The sequence below is a fragment of the Girardinichthys multiradiatus genome, chromosome 1 (assembly GCF_021462225.1).
Source record: "Girardinichthys multiradiatus isolate DD_20200921_A chromosome 1, DD_fGirMul_XY1, whole genome shotgun sequence".
Lineage (NCBI taxonomy): Eukaryota > Metazoa > Chordata > Actinopteri > Cyprinodontiformes > Goodeidae > Girardinichthys > Girardinichthys multiradiatus.
The window spans coordinates 17,608,964-17,631,089 of NC_061794.1; the positions used below are offsets into that span (position 1 = coordinate 17,608,964).

The 22,126-nt window shown below is 41.5% G+C and overlaps 1 protein-coding gene across 1 annotated transcript in view; it reads left to right on the forward strand.

Annotated features, from left to right (window-relative positions):
- chdh (choline dehydrogenase) overlaps positions 1-21,046 on the forward strand; it is a 33,457-nt gene extending 12,411 nt beyond the window's left edge. Inside the window, exons 8-11 of the mRNA XM_047367153.1 lie at positions 16,232-16,366; positions 17,100-17,242; positions 17,770-17,872; positions 17,957-21,046. Of these exons, the coding sequence (XP_047223109.1) occupies positions 16,232-16,366; positions 17,100-17,242; positions 17,770-17,872; positions 17,957-18,375 (800 nt within the window). The 3' untranslated portion in view covers positions 18,376-21,046. The remainder of the gene's footprint in view (positions 1-16,231; positions 16,367-17,099; positions 17,243-17,769; positions 17,873-17,956) is intronic.
- Positions 21,047-22,126: the final 1,080 nt, after the last annotated feature.

Consider the following 22,126-nt stretch of genomic DNA (forward strand, 5'->3'; position numbering starts at 1 on the left):
ATTGTGAAGTGTCATTTCTGCAGTCCAGATATTGAACTGTTGGCAGTAAGTTTTCGTCCATATTATTTACCCAGAGAGTTCACCAGTGTTATTTTGGTAACAGTTTACGTTCCACCTTCCGCTGTTGCTGACACTGCATGTGATGCCATCAGCTCAGTTGTTGCTAAGCTACAGACACAAAACCCCAATGCTTTTGTGGCAATTTCTGGTGATTTTAACCATGCTTCACTCTCTGCTACACTTCCAACGTTTCAACAATTTGTCAGCTGCTCTACCAGAGAAAACAAAACATTGGATTTGGACAAATGTCAAGGACTCATACATCTCTACAGCACAACCTCCTCTAGGCAAATCAGATCACAATCTTGTTTTTCTCTGCTCGAAATATAAGCCCCTTGTTCAGAGACAACCTGTAATAAAGAGGACTGTGAGAAAATGGTCACAGGAAGCTGAAGAAGCTCTGCAAGGTTGCTTTGAGGCTACAGACTGGGACGCACTGTGCCAGCCACATGGAGAGGACATCAATGCCATGACTGAGTGTGTAACCTACTATATAATCTTCTGTGTGGATAACATCATCCCCACCAGAACCGTGAGATGCTTCCCCAATAACAAACCTTGGATCACCAGTGACCTGAAGGACCTGCTTATCAAGAAAAAAAGAGCCTTCAGAGAGGGAGACAGAATTATTAAGGATTATACAGAAGCAACTTAAAGTCAAGATAAGAGACAGCAAGGAGGTGTACAAGAAGAAGCTGGAGAGCAAGCTCCAGCAAAACAATATCAGAGATGTGTGGACAGGGATGAAGAAGATCACAGGCTTCAAGCAGAAAGAAGATCAGACCGATGGAGGTCTGGACAGAGCCAATGAACTGAACACATTCTTCAATAGGTTCAGTTCAGAAACCAGCTTCGCATCCTCCTCTCCTGCTCACAGCCAAACAGACATTCCATCTTCCTTTGACCCACAGGACTCACAGCTGTCCAGTAACACCTCACATTTTTTATCTTCCACCTCAGCCCTAGACCCTTCTGCTTCTACATATTTGCCTTCAACCATATCAGAAGATGCTGATGCTTCCTTTGCTTCCCCCTTCCACCTGTGTGTCTCAAGAAGTCAGGTGGAGAGACTGAATAGGAATAAGGCTGCAGGTCCAGATCATGTCAGCCCTAGAGTCCTGAAGGCCTGTGCAGAGCAGCTCTGTGGGATTCTGCCGCACCTCTTCAACCTTAGCCTGGCCCAGAAGAAGGTTCCGGTGTTGTGGAAGACCTCCTGTCTTGTTCCGGTACCAAAGAAAACTCACCCATCAGTCCTCAATGACTATAGACCTGTTGCCCTGACATCTCACATCATGAAGGTCCTAGAGAGACCCCTGTTGGCCCACCTGAGTAAGCAAACAGTAAACCATCAGGACACCCTTCAGTTTGTTTATCGCTGTGGAGTTGGAGTTGAAGATTCCATCATACACCTGCTTCAACAAACCCACTGTCATCTGGACAAAGCCAGCAGCACTGTGAGGATCATGTTCTTTGATTTCTCCAGTGCATTTAATACAATCCAACCTGATTTGCTTTGTCAGAAACTCCAGAAGACTCAGGTGGAGGCCTCAACAATCTTCTGGATCAAAGACTACCTGACAAACAGACCACAGTTTGTGAGACTAAAGGGTTGTGAGTCTAACCAGGTAGTCAGCAGCACAGGAGCACCACAGGGGACTGTACTCTCACCATTCCTTTTCACTCTGTACACCTCAGACTTCCAGTACAAGACAGACTCCTGTCATCTGCAGAAATACTCGGATGATTCTGCAGTCGTGGGGTGGATCAGAGATGGACAAGAAGATGAGTACAGGAAGGTGGTGGACCGCTTTGTGGCATGGTGTGGAAACAATCATCTCATTTTGAACGTGACTAAAACAAAGGAGATGATTTTAGATTTTAAGAGAAACAGGAATAAGTCAAAAAGTATTTCTATCATGGGAGAAGAAGTGGAGGTGGTGGAGGAGTATAAATACCTCGGTGTTCACCTGGACAACAGACTAGAGTGGAGATGCAACTGTGAAGCCATCTACAAGAAGGGACAGAGCAGACTGTACTTCTTGAGGAAGCTTAGGTCCTTTGGTGTTTGCAGCAAGATGCTGCATATCTTCTATAAGTCTGTTGTGGAAAGTGTGATCTCTTCTACCATCATCTGCTGGGGAAGCAGCATCAGAGCCAGGGACTTAAAAAAACTCAACAAGCTGATAAAAAAGGCTGGCTCTGTTCTGGGGACTCCTCTGGAACCTCTGGAGATCATTGTGGAAAGAAGGATTCTTCATAAAATGAAGAACATTATGGAGAACCCTGAGCATCCTCTTCATGAGACTGTCCTACAACAACAGAGTGTCTTCAGTCAGAGGATTCTTCAGATCTGCTGTAAGACGGGGCGCTACAGGAGATCCTTCCTGCCATCAGCATCTACAACGGCTCTTTGAGGAAACCTTCATAATATGAGCTATAACAACATTTAATTTCCCTTTGGGATTAATAAAGTATTTTTGAATTTAATTGAATTGAATTCATTAACCTTTTAATAGTAAAACACATAAATCTAAAAGTCATGCTACATCCTTAATTATTATACAAAAAAAACATGTTTTTAAGGCAACAATCACTACAAGCATTTAGATTCTATTGTCTCTTAAACAGTGTTAAAACTCAGGAAGGGAGGTGCTGAGCATTACCATGACAACAAAGGCATGAACCAACCTGGTAGGTGGGCGGAGTCAGTCAGAACTAACCTTTGATTGGCAGCCTATGGGCAGGACCCACAGTTTCTTCATTCCAACCCATCTTAGTGAACCTTAAACTGCAAAACTATTAACATGCACCTACCTCAGAAACAAGCTGCTTCTTAACTCTCTTGAAGGTTTAATCAATCTGGGATTTAGAAACATTATTCTAAACATGGATTATTGTTTCATGCAACATATAAACAAACATTCATTCCATCAAAACAAAGACAAAACATCAAAGACAGACAAATGGCCAAATTTGAAGCTTCAAGAATTCAAATAAATTTTTAACAATCTCTTTTCAGAATATGTTTTCTCAGCCATATCTTTTAATGCTGTAATTGATCAATTTTGTTATGACAATCTTCAGGATCCTTTTTTTTAAGATGAGTGCACATAGTCCAAAAAATCTCAAAGTATTTAGAAGCACAGCAACAGTTTTCTCTTAAATTAATCCAAATTCACTGATGTTGAAACCTTTTGCCAATTCTTTGTACTGTAACTCTGTAATAATAATAACTACAATCCTGAGGGTTATTGTTATAATTCTCTTTTTGTTTCTCAATTTGATCCCAGCTGTATTCCAGAATTTCTCTGCTCAGGTTAAAAGCAAAGAAGTATTTTAAGCCAGCGTTGACATTTTTATGGTATACCCGAACAAAACAAAAACTGCAGTGTTTGACTTAATCAGAAATTAAGATAAGAAGCTTGACTCCAAACTGGACTTTTTTTCCACATAGTGTTTCAAAGGGAGTTGGGGAGAAACTTATTACTAGAACCCCTCTTTAATAATCCAAATGCTGATAAATGTTCCAATATTTTATCTCTTCGTAATCTGAAATCACCTTGTGTACCTTTCTACTCCTATGTATTCTTTTAATCTTTAAACCCTAAGAAATCAAACAAGGAGACTGGAGTTTGAGCCGACCATCCTCTTTAGTGTTAAGAGGGCCTTTATTTCTTTTCTTTTCCTAAAATGAAGGATTTTACTTGTCTTTATTCCGTTATAAAAAATCCTAACCTTGGTTCCAAAACTAAACTCTTCAGCCCCAATCTGTGTCCCCCAGAGTAGAAATCTTGAGTATTATTGCATTTCAAAGCCACCAAATGACTGGAACCCATCATTGGCTTAGATCTATTTTAATAGGTAATCAGTCTACCTTTAATTAAGTATTATAATTTTATGGACCCAAAATCTATGGCTTACGGGCTTCAGGAGTCCAGGAACAACAGGTTGAGTACTATTGCATTAAACAATGATGTTAGCTCTCTGCAGAGATTGAAGGAGTGGCTAAATATCCCCAGACCTGTTAGTGTATTATTTCTGCTTGGACAATAATCAGATTTAAAAATTACTAGTTCACAGCTCCTAATTTACCTCAGATCATATTTGCTCCTAACCCAGTTCATAAAAGCTTCAGACAAACATTATGCTAAAAAGCCAAAAACAAAACAAAAACACAGATCTTCTTTAAAATAAAGAAAAAGCATGCTTAAAAAAACGTGGTACTGTGGTGGAAAATAACTCCACGGTTCTGAAGACCTTTTCTATGCAGAGTCTTTTAGGGAACATAAAATTAGTTTAATTTTGTGTGGTACCACTGTCCAATCAGATTCTTTCTTACCTTCAAAAATAACCCAATTTTTCTCATTTTCATTTTAAAGGTTTGTTTTACCAATGAAAATGTGTTCAACAAAACCAATTACTCTCAAAAGTTTTAAAAGTTTTAGCTGGTGATATCTTAGAAAACAACAAGTGTTTTAATAGTCCTGTGCAACAAAGAACTGAATAGGTTTCCTTTCCTTCCCCAAAGGAAAACAAAAAGAACCTGCAGAACCAAGCCTTTCATAGTTTTTGTCAGGACCTGATATAAGTGTAGCACCCCACTGCTCTGTCCCGTATTAACTGGGACAATAACTTCAACTGACTGGTGGGGTGTCTATTTGGGTCCTTTAAATTATAAGGTAGATACCACGTAGGTTTACCTATGTTGAGTCAATACTTGCTCCTGTGATAACCATTTACCATACTTTTAAGCAAAATAACAAATAATCCCAGACAACCTGCTAACAGAAAGAGTTTCTTTTAATGAAAACTTGGGCACAGAAATAAAAGCTTAGCCCCACTAGCTCTTATTTTTTCAAGAACCAACAACCATGTTAATAGTTTTTACCTATAACCAGAATCCACATTTACGTCATTATCAGAACTCCATACATACAGGTCCTTCTCAAAATATTAGCATATTGTGATAAAGTTCATTATTTTCCATAATGTCATGATGAAAATTTAACATTCATATATTTTAGATTCATTGCACACTCACTGAAATATTTCAGGTCTTTTATTGTCTTAATACGGATGATTTTGGCATACAGCTCATGAAAACCCAAAATTCCTATCTCACAAAATTAGCATATCATTAAAAGGGTCTCTAAACGAGCTATGAACCTAATCATCTGAATCACCGAGTTAACTTTAAACACCTGCAAAAGATTCCTGAGGCCTTTAAAACTCCCAGCCTGGTTCATCACTCAAAACCCCAATCATGGGTAAGACTGCCGACCTGACTGCTGTCCAGAAGGGACACCCTTGACACACTTGACACCCTCAAGCCAGAGGGTAAGACACAGAAAGACATTTCTGAACGAATAGGCTGTTCCCAGAGTGCTGTATCAAGGCACCTCAGTGGGAAGTCTGTGGGAAGGAAAAAGTGTGGCAGAAAACGCTGCACAACGAGAAGAGGTGACCGGACCCTGAGGAAGATTGTGGAGAAGGGCCGATTCCAGACCTTGGGGGACCTGCGGAAGCAGTGGACTGAGTCTGGAGTAGAAACATCCAGAGCCACCGTGCACAGGCGTGTGCAGGAAATGGGCTACAGGTGCCGCGTTCCCCAGGTCAAGCCACTTTTGAACCAGAAACAGCGGCAGAAGCGTCTGACTTGGGCTACAGAGAAGCAGCACTGGACTGTTGCTCAGTGGTCCAAAGTACTTTTTTCGGATGAAAGCAAATTCTGCATGTCATTCGGAAATCAAGGTGCCAGAGTCTGGAGGAAGACTGGGGAGAAGGAAATGCCAGAAGTCCAGTGTCAAGTACCCACAGTCAGTGATGGTCTGGGGTGCCGTGTCAGCTGCTGGTGTTGGTCCACTGTGTTTTATCAAGGGCAGGGTCAATGCAGCTAGCTATCAGGAGATTTTGGAGCACTTCATGCTTCCATCTGCTGAAAAGCTTTATGGAGATGAAGATTTCATTTTTCAGCACGACCTGGCACCTGCTCACAGTGCCAAAACCACTGGTAAAGGGTTTACTGACCATGGTATCACTGTGCTCAATTGGCCTGCCAACTCTCCTGACCTGAACCCCATAGAGAATCTGTGGGATATTGTGAAGAAAACGTTGAGAGACTCAAGACCCAACACTCTGGATGAGCTAAAGGCCGCTATCGAAGCATCCTGGGCCTCCATAAGACCTCAGCAGTGCCACAGGCTGATTGCCTCCATGTCACGCCGCATTGAAGCAGTAATTTCTGCAAAAGGATTCCCGACCAAGTATTGAGTGCATAACTGTACATGATTATTTAAAGGTTGACGTTTTTTGTATTAAAAACACTTTTCTTTTATTGGTCGGATGAAATATGCCAATTTTGTGAGATAGAAATTTTGGGTTTTCATGAGCTGTATGCCAAAATCATCCGTATTAAGACAATAAAAGACCTGAAATATTTCAGTTAGTGTGCAATGAATCTAAAATATATGAATGTTAAATTTTAATCACGACATTATGGAAAATAATGAACTTTATCACAATATGCTAATATTTTGAGAAGGACCTGTACATCAGAAGAAATACTGTTAACTATGAAGACAACACACATGGGCCCCACACACACTCACACAGTTCTGTACCGCTTACGGTCTCGTTGCAGGCCTGATGAAACACTGGTGCGAAGCACAAGACGAAAATCCTCTTCTCCCGGACAAAACCCTAAAATGACTCAAACTTGCTTGCTCCACAGGTGTCAGCTCCGCCGACACATGGAAGTTTGTAAATTCCTACCAACGTTACTTCACCTCCGCTATACAAATCGCGCAGAAACGTCTCCGTAACGCGGGAACCAGTGTCGCCAGGTTGACCTATTCATCTCGTCTTCTCGAATCAGCCGACGTTTCCTCGCATCAGCCGCGGTTCTCCCCCGTGTTTTCCCTCCTCCGTAGCACTTCCACACCTTACTGCCGATATCTTAACTGCAGCGGTTAGATTTTACTTGTGCAGTCTACATTTTACTCATGCTCGTCCTCTCTCCTCTCCTTCTCTTTTTTTTTTCTTTCCCATCATTTCCTGTCTCTCCTCCTCCGTAACTTCCGTTACAACTAGGAGGTTTGGTCCATAGTCTCTAAACTAATCAAAACATTAGTCAGACAAACAATAATATACATATGTAAATACACATGTCGCCTCAAGAGCCGCTTCATTTTCCTGTTGTTTACGTTTTTTCCCAGATGACCAATAGTAAACAACCCCCGCCATATATATATACGTAATCACTTGGATTACCTATTCAAATCCTAATAATACCAGGCTCTCAACTATATTTCTGATATAAATACCATATTTTGATTATTTTGTAAATATTCAAAAGCTTTTGTGCATGTTTTTAGCCAGGGGCTACACCCTCCCCCTTCTAAATCCATTTGATGTCCCCATCAAACAATAAAGTTACAAAACCCAAACAAAAGTATGGGACTGAGGTAAGCGTACACCAACACAGTTGGGACATAAAGCCATGGAGTGACACCATAGTGTAGGACAAGAAGAACATTGTGGAGCTGTAAACGTTCCACTTCCAACTAGCACTCCACAAGTTAAAACACCAACTGGCTGGTCTGATGGCTGTCCCAGTTCATCATAACTTAACCTAATGACTGGTTTCTTCACTCTAGTAGAGCGTTCAACAACAACATTTTCTCCCTCACATACTACATCACCCCTCTCCCCTTCTCCCCTTTCTAAATCTAGGTCAGACAGGGGCAGGGAATCTTTCAGGTGAGGTGAGCTAGAACCTAACCCAGCATCATCTACAGTCACGTGGGGCGAAGTAACCTGAACTTCAGTTGTGACTGGAGATGGTACCCTAGACCTTATCTCTGATTGCTTCAAAAGCTCTCTCAGATTCACTTGTAGTGGGGCTGGCCTATCCTCTTCTTCATACTCAGAATCAGAAGAGAATGCAACATCTGCTTGATCGACTGGCTGGGCAGACTCAGACTGTCTCTGTCTGATCCTAGTGACAGGTTTCCACACAGCCTCTGGTTCAGCATCAGCTGGAAACCTGACCAGATGACAAATGGGTAGCAGATGGTTTCGATGCACTGTTTTCTCCACCCCAAGTCCTCTTTCAGGTTTTACCTTGTAGACTGGTAAGTTAGGCATCTTCTCCATAATAATGTATGGTACTGTCCTCCACCTCTCTTTCAACTTGTGCTTTCCAGTGATCCCAAAGTTCCTTAAAAGCACACGGTCACCGGCTTCTAAGATTTGCTCTTTCACATATTTGTCATGTGCTCTCTTGTTCTTTTGATGACTTTTGTCAGCAGCTTCTTTAGCGAGGTGGTAAGTGCGTTCCAGATCCTTCCTCAGTTTTGAGAAATATTGATGGTAAGTTGAGCCTTTGTCGGTTTCATCCGATACTCCAAAACAGATGTAAACTGGCAGGCGGGCCTCCCTTCCGAACATTAGGAGATAGGGTGAATATCCGGTTGCCTCGTTTTGGGTACAATTATAAGCATGCACCAGCTGTCTGATGTTTTGACTCCACCTCTGTTTTTGAGTGAGACCCAGCGTTCCGAGCATGGATTACAGCGTCCGGTTAAATCTCTCAGGTTGAGGATCTCCCTGAGGATGATAGGGAGATGTTCTAGACTTTCGAATCCCCAACATTCTCAGTAGATCATGGATGAGCTTGCTCTCAAAATCCCGTCCCTGATCGGAATGTATCCGTGCGGGAAGTCCATAATGAACAAAGAAACGTTCACAAAGGATTTTGGCTACGGTGGATGCTTGTTGGTCTTTAGCTGGAAATGCCTGAGCGTACCTTGTAAAATGATCTGTCGCCACAAGGACATTTGCATAACCTTTAGAATCAGGCTCGAGAGACAGAAAATCAATGCAGACCAAATCTAGTGGCCTTCTGCTGGTGATCTGATTCAAAGGAGCTGCTCGCTGTGGCACGGCTTTACGCGTGATGCATCTACCGCATGTTTTCACATACTGTTCCACCTCTGACCCCATCTTAGGCCAATAGAACCTGTTACGAATTAGCTCAAGTGTCTTCTCCACTCCAAGATGGCCTGATTCATCATGGAGGGACTTGAGCACCATGGAAACATATGCTCTGGGCAGAACAAGCTGCAACACATCTGTACCTGGTGGTCTTTTAATCTTCCTATGGAGCAACCCATCCACCAGGACAAGCTTATTTGCCTCTCTTTGTAGACAAACTGCCCCATGGTCAATACCCTCCTCAGATGAGAACACTGGTCCCCCAGATAAGGACTTTTTGACAGGTGAGATCATTGGGTCATTGTCTTGAGCTTTAATGAGATCTGTTCTGCTCATCTGGATCAAGCAACCAAGATCTAGACGGGTCGGGAAAACATAGCATTCTGGCATGGCAGTGGGAGGAACTCCTAGAGTTTCTGCATAACCTAGTGAGTCAGCAGACCACTCTCTGGTCACTTGCTTGCAGAGTGCTTTTACATGGTCATGGGTTAAAATCTTAAACTCTTGTCTGTCATCCGAAATAGGGTTGCATGACAATGCATCTGCATCAGTGTTGCTAGAACCTGGCCGATACTGGAGAGTGAAGTTATAGGTTGAAAGAGCTGCGAGCCATCGGTGCCCTGTGGCGTTCAGCTTAGCAGTGGTGAGAATATATGTAAGGGGGTTGTTATCTGTCCTTACAACAAATTCTGCTCCATACAGATAATCGTGAAATTTATCCACCATGGCCCACTTTAGTGCCAGAAACTCTAGCTGATGTACTGGGTAGTTCTTCTCAGAAGAACTGAGTTTTCGGCTGGCAAAAGCAACCGGTCTTAATCCTTCAGGATGCTCTTGGTTTAGCACCGCCCCCAAGCCATGAAAGCTAGCGTCAATGTGTAGCACATAGGGCTTTGATGGGTCAGCAAATGCTAAAACTGGTGCCTGGGTGAGGCATTTAAGAATCTGTTGAAAAGCCTCTGTGCAGCTCTCATCCCATCTCTGGCCAAAGGGTTCATTGACTTTATAGTAGGTTTTCCCTGGAGTCTTTGCTGATTTCCCTTTCTTTTGAGTGGGTGGGTATCCTTTGCACAGTTCCGTTAGTGGCCTGACAATAATCGAGTAGGTTTTAATAAAACGTTGATAATATCCACAGAATCCTAGAAAAGACTGAAGAGAAGGAAGATCAGTGGGTTGTTTCCACTGAGTAACTGCCTCTACCTTGCCCGGATCGGTGGCAATGCCTTGTTCTGAAATCACGTGCCCCACGTACATCACTTGGGGTCTGCAGAACTGGCATTTATCAAGTGACAGTTTCATACCAGTTTCCCCTAATCAGTCAATAACTTTGAGGAGTCTTTTCTCGTGTTCCTCTAACGTTTTCCCGAAAACAATCAAGTCATCTAAATAGACGATGACCTCCAACATGTGCATGTCCCCAAATGCCTTTTCCATGAGCCGTTGGAATGTTGAAGGAGCACCAGTGATTCCTTGAGGCATCCTCTCGAACTGGAAAAATCCCAAAGGACAGATGAAAGCGGTTTTTTCCTTATCCTCCTCCGCCATTGGAATCTGGTAATATCCGCTCCTCAGATCTAACACAGAAAACCATCTACTTCCAGACAAACAGTCCAGGGCATCATCAATGCGGGGCACTGTGTACTGATCTGGAATAGTTCTGCGGTTCAGTGTACGGTAATCCACACACATGCGAATCTGTCCATTTTTCTTTCTTGCCAGCACAATAGGTGAGGCGTACGGACTTCTGGATTCTTTGATTATTCCGGCAGCTAAAAGTCCCTGGAGATGGCGACGTAGATCCTCCACATCAGCAGGTGCTATACGCCGTGACCGCTCTCTGAACGGAGTGTTGTCATGCAGTCTTATGTGATGTTCCACTCCAGATGCTAATCCAACGTCCCATTCCTCTGTTGAGAATACATGGGATCGTTCTGAGAGTTTTTCTCTCAGTCTCTGTTTCCACTAAACAGGGATAGAGGAGTGTCCAAAGTCAAATTGTGATGGATCCAGTTTTCGGGGATTTTGTGTTTTGGTCTTTGAGAGCTCAGTCACTGTGTCCGCGACATACAGGTGAGCTACTACTGTGCCAATAGGAATGGCAGTCTCTTTCAGTGACTCATTGCGCATGAAAACTAGAAACTGGTCATTATTCAATAGCTTGGAGAACAACACTGTGGACTGCACAAACAGACTTGGTGGGAGTGCATGTGAAGCTGCCCGCTCAGAAATAAGAATACTATCTCCTACTTTCTTCTTTTCAAAGACTCTACAGATGGCTATATGCTCACCACCAGCTGGAATCATTAGTGGCCCTGGGCCTACCCATTTAACGTCAGCCACTGTAATATTGTCTTGCTTTGCTTCTTGAGATTTGAGATTTACCCCGACATGGGGTTCTGGTCCTGTGACACCCACTTGTGCAGCATAAATGGTCTCGGAAATGGCTGCATTACGATTTAACTGAATGGACCACACTTTGCTGACATTGGTCCCGATCAGGACTGGAATGGTGTCTGAGCATCGAGGGTCTGGGCATACTAGCTGCTCTCAGACTCACTTAAACCCCAGATGGCTAAACCGGACACTGGATGTAAGGGAACATGTGTTAAATGTTCAACATACCAGCTGTCGAAAATTATCGTCACCTGAGACCCACTGTCAAGGAGAGCAGTGCAAGGTGTTCCCTCTACTTTAACATCAGCAGTAGAGGGGGGTCCTACCAACCCTTTGGGCAGATGATGGGCCGGCGGACTCACAGCACTCCTCCTCACGTTAGCATTTTTTCCCCCAGAACGAGTGCTGGGAGGTCTTTCACCTGCTTTGCCCCTCCTCTGGGCTTGAATCAACTTTTGTATGACTTTAGGATAGTTTTCAGGTGACATACATTTAGTTGAAATGTGCCCATCTTCGCCACCCGGGACATTCACTCCTTCTTTGTCCGCTTTAACTTCTCCAGGAGGGAGAAAGAACTTTGCCCCAGCCTGTTTCTCTTCTGCCCGCATAAGATGTGCTTTCAATATAAATCCAGTGTATCGCTCTTCTGGCTCTGGCAAACAGCATGGATCGTTGTCCATCTCAGTGGGTTTGGGACCAGACTTCTTCTGAGTTTAGTTCTGGTGGAAACTCACACTGTCATTTGCAGCAGGCAGACAGGCAGGCAGGCAGATCCTATCTCTTTCAGGCCATGATGAAGAAGCATCTCTGGTGGAGTAGCCATGGGAAGGGCAGGTTTCTAAGGGCCAGACTCAAAAACGCAGATGTTGCACTCAAATCCCATATATGTGTGTGTGTTGGACCATTTGTTTGCTGAATATTGGACAATTTGCACGTTGCTGGACGCCACCAGGCCTCCTGGCATTTTCAGCCATTTTGTATCCAGGACAGTCCGTTCCTACAGATCCCGTCGGACATTGCGACTGATATGACGGGGCGCCCCAAGTCTGATGTCACAGGACGCTATATAGGAAGGTGCCCATTTTGAACACTCGCCTTCAGCTGGAGACTGTGACATGGTTACCAACATCTGAAGCATCACCTGGAGAAGAGTCCCGAGTGGATTTCATTTATTCTCCTTCGTTGGCCAACGAAGAATTCATAACTGAGGTTTCTGGAATAAGAAGGCTAGAAATTTGTCTTTGATTATTGAAGACGTGAATTTAACGCATAACAAAAAAAAAACACGGAGTTTCAAGGAGACGAATCGCCACCTTGTTTTCTGTTCTAGTCAACTTTGATGGTCAGATCATATTTTCCCTTTCGCCAAGGAGGCCAGAGGATGAAGGTTGACCGCTTTTCCTGAAGTTAACTGTGGACGCACATTAACTTCCAACTTCCACCCCATTCTCTCTCAACCGCGCTCAGAAGGAAGACAACAAGTAAAACCCATCCTTTATTTTTATTTATTTCTTAGAAAGTCTGGGCAGGGTACAGGAGGTTTTAGTGCGATGAGATTCGCTATTTAATCTAATGTGTTCTGAATGATATGTGCATGTAACCTTTTTATTGAAACTTTCCTGTGCCGTGTTTAACGTCTGGAAGCCGCTGCACTACCCAGCTTTGTGTGTGTTTTGCGGGGTTGTTGAACACCTGAGAGCAAGCGCAGGTATGCTGTGAGACTGGACTGTTATAATAACCTCATGGTGAAATTCCCCATTTCCTTTGTCTTCAACCTTACTGCTTACTAGCTTGCTGCCAAAAGTTTTATAACCCTTTGTCTGCTCACCTCGCCCAGAGTTGGGGAATGTTTTATGACTGAGTATAACTGAATTACAGTTGGAGCTCCGCTCCCAACCTCCACTCACCACCACATCCCTTTTGTCATATTATCATTTTTGCCATAACTGCTGGTTTGATCCCACTGCTGTTTTGCTTTATTTAGTTTAGTTAGATATTTTACCCCTTTTGTGTAGACCTTTGCATGTTTGAGTAGGTGAAGATTATTAAATCGGAAGAACGGATTGTATCAGGGCTGTGATTTAATAAATATTCACATAGATAAAGAGAAGTCGTTTGTGTTTATTTTGTGCAAGAGTGATTCGTCAGTCAAGATAAGATTGAAGTTCCACACATTTCGGCAGAAACGGTCGATTAAACATTGACATCTCTGATAATAGCTATCAATTATTACTGAGTATTTAACGGTTGTAATTATCAAAGGCGTTGAGCCACAATTACAACACCAGAAGACATCTCTGGTCTCGATTCATAAATGAGGATTTTGGTTAAGAAATTAATTTAGTCAAATTATGATTTTTAATTATAATTATTGATAAAGATTAATCAATCAATAATCATAATTCCAACGTGTGTGTGTGTGAGAGAGGCAGAAGAAAAAGTTTAGTATAGGTTCAGATTTTGCACACAGAAATATTATCAGTCAGTCAGTCAGTTGTCCACCTGCCTGTCACTTCCTTCCATAACATGAACTATACTCCTTTCTAAAACAACTTTCTTTTCGCATCTCTAACGTCCCTTTTCACTTTTACCTTCTTTTCCGACTGATCGCAGTATTTAAGACAAACATAACTTCTTGCAGGGAAGTTTTAACTCTTTAACCCCTTAATTGATGCACCCTGTGCTTTTTAATCTTTTTCTTAGGTTTTTTTATTTTTCCCATCTCCATCCATCAACTGTTTTACTTGAAACAATTTAAACAAATTTTTTTTAACGATTTAACCTATTTACACAAACTTCCACACTGTGAAAAAACAAACTTATCTTCCCAAATTAAAGCACATTTAACACAATCATCCCCACCTTTTCCTTTCATTATTTTATAAATCACAGAGTCTGGAGAAGGAGGCACCCCTGATGCCTCAAGGTTCCCGAACCATTTTTTTTCCTTTTTACCCGTTCAGCGGCACGTCTGCCATCTGGCTTTTCTCCTTTATGAGGTGTAGAAAATTGCAAAAAACCACCCGCAAAACCCTTTGTTTTGCTTTATCTTATTGTTACCAAAAAGAACCTCCCTGTTTTTCCTAACAGGGTGACCTGGCCCTCAGCTGATGTCCTCCCTCTCGCAACTCCGGAACCTAATTAATTAGTTAAGAGATGATGGTTAATGTGTGATAAAAAATAATATACATTATATCATACAGAGCAACTTCTCACCCAGATATATTTGTCGACAAATAGTTCGGATCCAATTGGCCAGAAGCCGCGGGCGGGCACAAGGACTCCCCTCCGTAAAATGGAGGTGGACTGAGGACAACTTAGTCTCCAGGCTGGCCAGGCGTCCGTGTCCCATCCTGCGGTTTCCTCTGGCACGTTAGATCCTGTTCGTGACGCTAAAATTGTAGTGGAATTTTCTTATCAAAGTAGGAGATAAATTAACTCATTAAAAGAGCAAAACCGGGCTTTGTCTTTATAAGTTTTATTCAAAGGCATTCAGCGTTTGAAGACCCTGTCACTGAGCTTGGTCAGTGAAGCAGAGCCCCAATCAACATTTACACACAGTATTTAAAGAGTATGTGGGTGTTACCTCAACTTCAAAGAGTCTGTGTTTTATGGCCCTAGACCCTCCTAAGGTCAGGGGTAACAAAGTTATCTATGAGCAAACCATCTGCTCTTCCTGAGACATCACCTTAAAGCATGGGTTTTAACCACTAAACGTCTGATAATGGCTTTTACAGCTTCCTCCTCTAACACAGATGTTCTGAGGAGAGAGGTAACCTAAAGGTCATACACTTTGGAACACCTTAGAGCACTTAATACAAGAATTTCCATTACACTACCTTACAAACAAACCACCCACTTTGTTGTGTGTCTGACCAAGTGGTCAGGAGTACAACAGGGGACTGTACTCTCACCATTCATTTTCACTCTATACAACTCAGACTTCCAGTACAAGTAAGAGTCCTGTCATCTGGAGAAATACTCAGATAACTCTTAGTTTGTTGGGTGTATCATAGATGAACAAGAAGATGAGTACAGAGAGCTGGTGGACTGCTTTGTGGCATGGTTTGGTAACAATGATCTTAAATGTGACCAAACAAAGGAGATGATTGTAGATTTCCAGAGAAATAGGAATAAGTCAAACACTATTTCCATCATGGGAGAAAAAGTGGAGGTAGTGCAGGAGCATAAGTATCTAGATGTTCACCTGGACAACCGACTGGACTGGAGCCTTCAATATGACTTTTTATCAAGCTGAACAAGCCAGCCCTGCTCTGGAGCCTCTAGAGATGATTGTGCAAAGAATGAGGTTTAAGAAAATGAAGAAAACGTTGATCCTCTTAACTGTAATACATTAATAGTTTTTTCAGTCTTCTTCAGCTCCACTGTAATGCGGACCGCTGCAGGAGATCCTTTCTGCCCCCAGCCATCACTATCTACTGCACAATAATTCTTCTTCTTCTATAGTTTGCGTTGCAGCAGAAATTTGCTAAAGTTATTTTCCTTAAAGTGTATTATAATTGGGCGTGGTGCTGATGGTGTAGGGGTTAAGCACGCGACCATATACAGAGGCTAGAGTCCTCGAAGCAGCCGTCCCGGGTTCGAGTCCGACGACATGTGCCGAATGTCTCACCCTCTCTCTACCCCTCTTTCCTGTCTGCCTACTGTCAAAAATAAAAATAAAGGCCACAAGTGCCGAAAAAATATCTTAAAAAAAAAAAAGTATATTATAATTGAATGAAACTGAATAAAATCATCTTTGTCTGTCTTCCCTATTGTTCAGGAGTTGGTAATAATCTACAGGACCACTTGGAGATATACGTCCAGCAGCAGTGCACTCAGCCCATCACCTTGTATAAGGCGCAGAAGCCTTTCCATATGATCAAGATAGGCCTTGAGTGGATGACCCTTTTTACCGGTAACCAAATTCACTTTGCAGAAGTATTTACACCCACTAAACAGTTTCCAATTTCATCACATAATCAGAATCTTTGATGCAGTTATTGGAATCTTATGTGTAAAACAGAAGGTAATTCCTAATTTTGAAGTGGAAGAAAAATTATATATTTTTTGGTGTTGATTAAAACAAATCTGAAGAAAGAGTTGGGGTCCCCTTCCCCCATGTTGGCCGAAAGTTGAATTTTGGTTTCATTTGACCAGATCATGTTACTGTGTCCCCCATATGGCTTATGACAAGCTTCTAAATATCAGTTCTTAAGGCTTTTTTCAGCAGTGGCTTTGTTCTTGCCACTCTTCCATAAAGGCCAGATTTGTAGAGTGCCTGACTGATAGTTGTCCTAGCAATAGTTCTGCTCAGAGCTCACCAATAGCTTTTTTTAAAAATAATTAGCTTTTTACAATATGATAAATTGGTATTTACAGCACTGAGCTGCACAAAATTGCATTGGGAAACATCTTAAAAAAGTTTTATGCAGAGTAATTCTTAGAATCTACCTCAAACGGGACTTGGGTTTTTCTGTGAAATGTTTTATTCAGTGATTACAAACAGAATGAGTGATTGAGAGTCAATTATTGCAGGAAACTGCCTTGTGGCATCACTACAGGTGCTGACATGCATTTTTTTCTTGTTACTGTCTGTTTCTGTGTTACACCGGTCCCTTCCTTCACTTAACAGAACCTTATTCCCGCAGGGTACGGAGCTACAGCCCACATGGAGAGCGGAGGGTTTATCCGCAGTCGACCGGGCGTCGCACACCCCGACATTCAGTTTCATTTCCTGCCTTCACAAGTCATTGACCACGGCCGGCTTCCTTCAGAGATAGAGGCATATCAGGTGCGACAGATGACACAAATATGCCCTTTACATTTTGTTCTTCTATTATTGAATGACCCTAAGATGACACCATGTCAAAGAACAAAGGAGTATTTACAGAATACCCTCTACTGTTCCATGGAAAGCCTCTTTTACATATGCTAGCAGAGGCTCTTCCTAGAAATTCTGTAGCTGATTGTCTTCCAGAGAAGTGCAGCTACCAGGAAATGATAAGAGTCCTACACAAAGGATAAAGCTGTTGCTTAACTCTTGTTTTTCGCCACAGTTAAGTAGAGCTGATCTAATGCATGTGTTAAAATAGTAACTTCATATCAAAGACAACTACTGTAAGTAAGCTTCTATAAATACAAATATATGGAATCTAAAAAGAGTAGGAAACAAAATAACATGGAGGAAGTTGTAAGGTTCTGTTTGCGTTAGTTTTTATAAGAGCAAATTATTCATTTATCTCAAGCAGCTGGAGCCTCTGCCATTCTGTCAGCATCTTTAAAAGTGTACAATAATAAAGTATTGTTCTCATGTTCTAGGTTCATGTTGGACCGATGAGAAGCACTAGTATAGGCTGGATGAAGCTGAAAAGTCCCAATCCTATGGATCACCCAATTATCAATCCAAACTATCTTGCCACTGGTAAGTAACAAAAAGGGGGTTTTTAATAAAATACAGCAGAAGACAAAAACACAGAAGTGAGTGTATTTTCTCTCATCTTTGCAGATATTGATGTGTGGGAATTCCGGCAGTGTGTCAAACTGTCCAGAGAAATTTTTGCCCAGAGGGCCTTTGACCCGTTCCGCGGTGCCGAAGTCCTACCCGGTCCCCAGGTCCAGTCAGATGCTGACATCGATGCTTTCGTCCGCCAGAAGGCCGACTCTGCCTACCACCCCTCCTGCACCTGCAAAATGGGCACTGCCTCTGATTCAATGGCGGTGGTTGACTCGAATGCGCGGGTCTTGGGTCTGGAGCGGCTGCGGGTGGTTGATGCCTCCATCATGCCCAGCGTTGTGAGCGGGAACCTCAACGCCCCTACGATCATGATCGCGGAGAAGGTAGCCGATATCATCAGAGGTCGGCATCCTCTCGCGGACCCAGGGGTTCCTGTGTACCAGCCTCCGACTCTTGAAACGCAGAGATGATCGGCAGACCACCGAGTGGCTGATTTAACTTTATAGTCATTTATAAGGTGGGAGCACCAGGGAGTTTAATCAGCAAAAATTAAAAAATGTGACTAAGCTTTGTTTAAACTTTGATTTGTTTACACATTTTCTGCACCAAAATAGTTGTTTCAATGTCAAAGGAGTCAAAGGATTTAACATGTCAGTTTGATAATGTGCAGCCAGTCATCAGATTAGACTCTGGCAGCTGGGATTACTTTGTAGCACTACACACAAGCACACTAATCATACGGGCCTCACCATTCTATATGTAGACATTATTACAGTCTGCCTGATAGCAGCTGTACAGTAAATGCAAATTATTCCTTGCAAAATCTAAACAATCCCTTGAATTTCCGTTTTTAACTAATCGCTTTGTCAGCTTTGAAAATGTGTTTTGGTTCAAATCTACTAATACTTCATGATTCGAAAGAAATGCTGTTTGCATCAACATTTTTCATCTCAAATGCACAGTTAGCTTGAATTGTTTTAAGTGTGCCTTTATTATCGCAGAGCAATGATGCATGTGGAAAACAAAACCGGTTCAAAGCAACTTGTTTCAGCTTGAGGTATTGTGCCCACGTCAAATCCTGTTAGAGCTCTGATTAACTAAACATGTTTTACAGCTGCTCTCAGATAAGGGCCAAAGTGCTGTGCAGTCTTTCCTCTTGTCTCTACCGATCAGCAACCTGCAGCGCGTTGAAGCAAACCACTAAGCAGCACAGTTTTGGTGCCTGTGACCAAGGCAACTCTCATCATCCTTCCTGCGAACCTGTAACAGTTCAGTTCAGCTCATTTTCATAGGTGTTTGCATGCGTTCCAAATCAGCAGGAAGACGGTCGGTGCTTAGTTCCATTTCATGTTAACCTTATCTTACAAAAAGGGAACTTTTTTAGAGCAAGAAGTTAACCAATGTTATCAGTAAATCTGCTTCTGGTTTTAGGAACAGATTAGTGCTGACTAGTTGGAGCTATGGGGATTAGACAAAGGCTGCCCATTTCACCACTACTTTCTAATTGGTAAAAGCTGCCACGATACTAGTTTTGAGTTATAAATATCCATTTTTGACCAAAATAACAACGGTCAAACAAAATGGTGAACAGTAACAGTGAAAAAAGGAAGTAACTAATCTATGAACAAAACTAGCTGCATTTTTGAATTCTTAACACTAGCACATCTGTTCACCCCACCATACAAGGGTTCTACATTTACCTGCTGCATTTTAGAAGACACAAGCGGTTAAAGAGCAAATATAATTTTTACAACTTTTCTTTGTTAGTTAGTTATATTTGTATTTATATACCACCAGCCTCAAGGCTCTACTCTGGGGTTCTAGCTCACAGTAGATACATTTCCTTGTTTTAAGTTGAGAAATGTATGTTAAGGAAAATGCAGCTGAAAGAAGAAAAAAAATGCTGCTACAGCCAATTAATGGTAAAATATGACATTTTCTTAGAGAGTAAACTTTATGCTCATTAACAACCTACAGTCACCTCTATGGTCTGTAGGTTGGTGCTCACTACATAGTTTCTGTGTCGCCAAACATCCATTCCACATATTCCTTGTAAGAAAATGCTTTGGTCAGGAAAATATGATATTTGCCATTATTAAAGGAGCAGTTCTCCTTTACTTGCTCTAGACCATTGCACATGCAGAAGATTTAACTGTGTTCAGCCTATTTTATTGTTTGCTTACCTTGGCTGCTGAGTGAGGCAGACTTTATGTTGCTTTTAGTTTCCAAATGGCTCAGGCCAACCAATGGTGTGTAGTCTATGCAGTAATAAAAGCTAGCTAGATATCAAACATGGCTAATTCAGTTAAAATACACTAAAAACCTCTAAATGCCAAGTAGATTTTTAAAATAATTTGTCCAAATTTGATTGTTGTTGTGAATGTTAACATAGATGATTTTGTTGAAATTTGTGAATAACTGATTTAACTGGTTTATAAATATGGTATAAATAATTATAATAAGGTGTCTATTAGATTATTCTATTATCATGTCAGTGTTAATGTCAGTTTATGACTGAAGTTGATTTTTTGTTTTTGTCTTCACTGATGTCTTACATATTGATTGAAGTCAGTTAATTTGTGTTATAAGCTACAATGAACCTTATCTTCTACAATGACCTTTATCTGGGTATTGTTGGGTTTTCCAGCCAGTACCAAGTACTGTGACAGCTATTGTTTACACTATAATGCAGTATTGTGCAATGATGTATTAATCACTGTTTGCTTTTTAATGAAGGATTAAACATGTGAATCACAAAAGGAAATTTTCTGTCAGTATATCAAAGCTTTTTTTTATTTCATTTTTTTGCTGTATTGATTGTCAACAAGACGTCCCGTCCTTGTCCTCTTTGATTTTATTTAGCGATTACAAAAATCACCAGATGCTTTTGTCATTTCAGGCAAAAAATTCAAATGTACAAAACAAGGATGTTGCTTCTGCTGGTACAAAATCTAGAAGGTACTAACTGTTATGCTACAAAGTAGATAAAGACAACTTTCAGAGTGTTTTTATACAACAAATAGTTAGAAAGCAGAACCTTCAAGTTCGTTCTTTTAAACAATACAGCTTTTTACAACATTTCATAGATTTCTGTACAGCAGTGGTGCAGTAGAAAAAAATAAAGCTGTGTTGTGCAACCAAGCTTTGTGTTCTTTGTCATTTTATCTCAAAAAACTAAATGTGGATGTATTCAGATACTTGTACTGTAGATTGTTGTGTTCTTCTATTAGTGGCTGACATTTGACTTTGGTTTCACTCAAAATCTTAGCTTTCATATGTTAGGGTTTTTGCCCTTTTAGTTTTTGTGTCTATCCAACCTCAGATGAGCAATTACACACCATGTTTGTTTCTCAAGTAGTTTGCTTGTCTGTACTCTTCAGGAATATGTAAACATGATCCCAAAAGGACAGAAGAAATAGTTTCTGGCCATTGATCCAAGATTGGTTATAGAAGCGCTTTTTCGAATTATTTTGAGTCCATCAATGTGCAGTAAAATTTACATGTGACAAAGTGTCCCATCTGTCAATCTCCCCCAAAGTGGATGTTCAATAGTGCAGGAACTGCAGAAACCCCAAAGCTACATTTCAGTTTTAACAACCCTAAGTGAGCAGCTTTAACGTTCATTGCAGTTTTTTTTTTTTTTTTTTTTAATAAAACTTAATGTATCTAATGTAAGTAAGGTTGCTTATAAAAAGTCTTTGTAGAAACAAGACTGTGGAGCTGTTTGATGGTAACATACAGCATTCCAATGATCAAGCATGGTGGTGGAAGGGTGATGATTTGGGCCACATAACCTGGATGCTTAAGTGCAACTGATGGACCTTGAATTTTTCCGGATACCGCTGATTAAGTTATGAGTATTCTAGCACAGAAAATAAGACATCTGGAAGCGGAAATTAGGCGATACAACAGGAGGATAACTCTGAATCGATAACAGAATGGCTAAAGAAGTAATAATAAAAAATATTCAAGGAGTTTCAATGGACTAGTCCAGCCTGAGTGAAAGGCCTGCAGGACCTTAAAAAAGCTGTTGCATAATTGAATTTCTGCAAATACTGATGGACTCAAACAATCATGCAATGGAGGGTGATCTTAACTCCTACGTAATAACATGCTTGAAAAGGAGTCGCAGAACACAAGTTATTACTGCTACATGTAGTTTTATACGTTTTACACGGACTTCTGCAATATGGTACCATTTCTGTTAGATAAATATTTTGT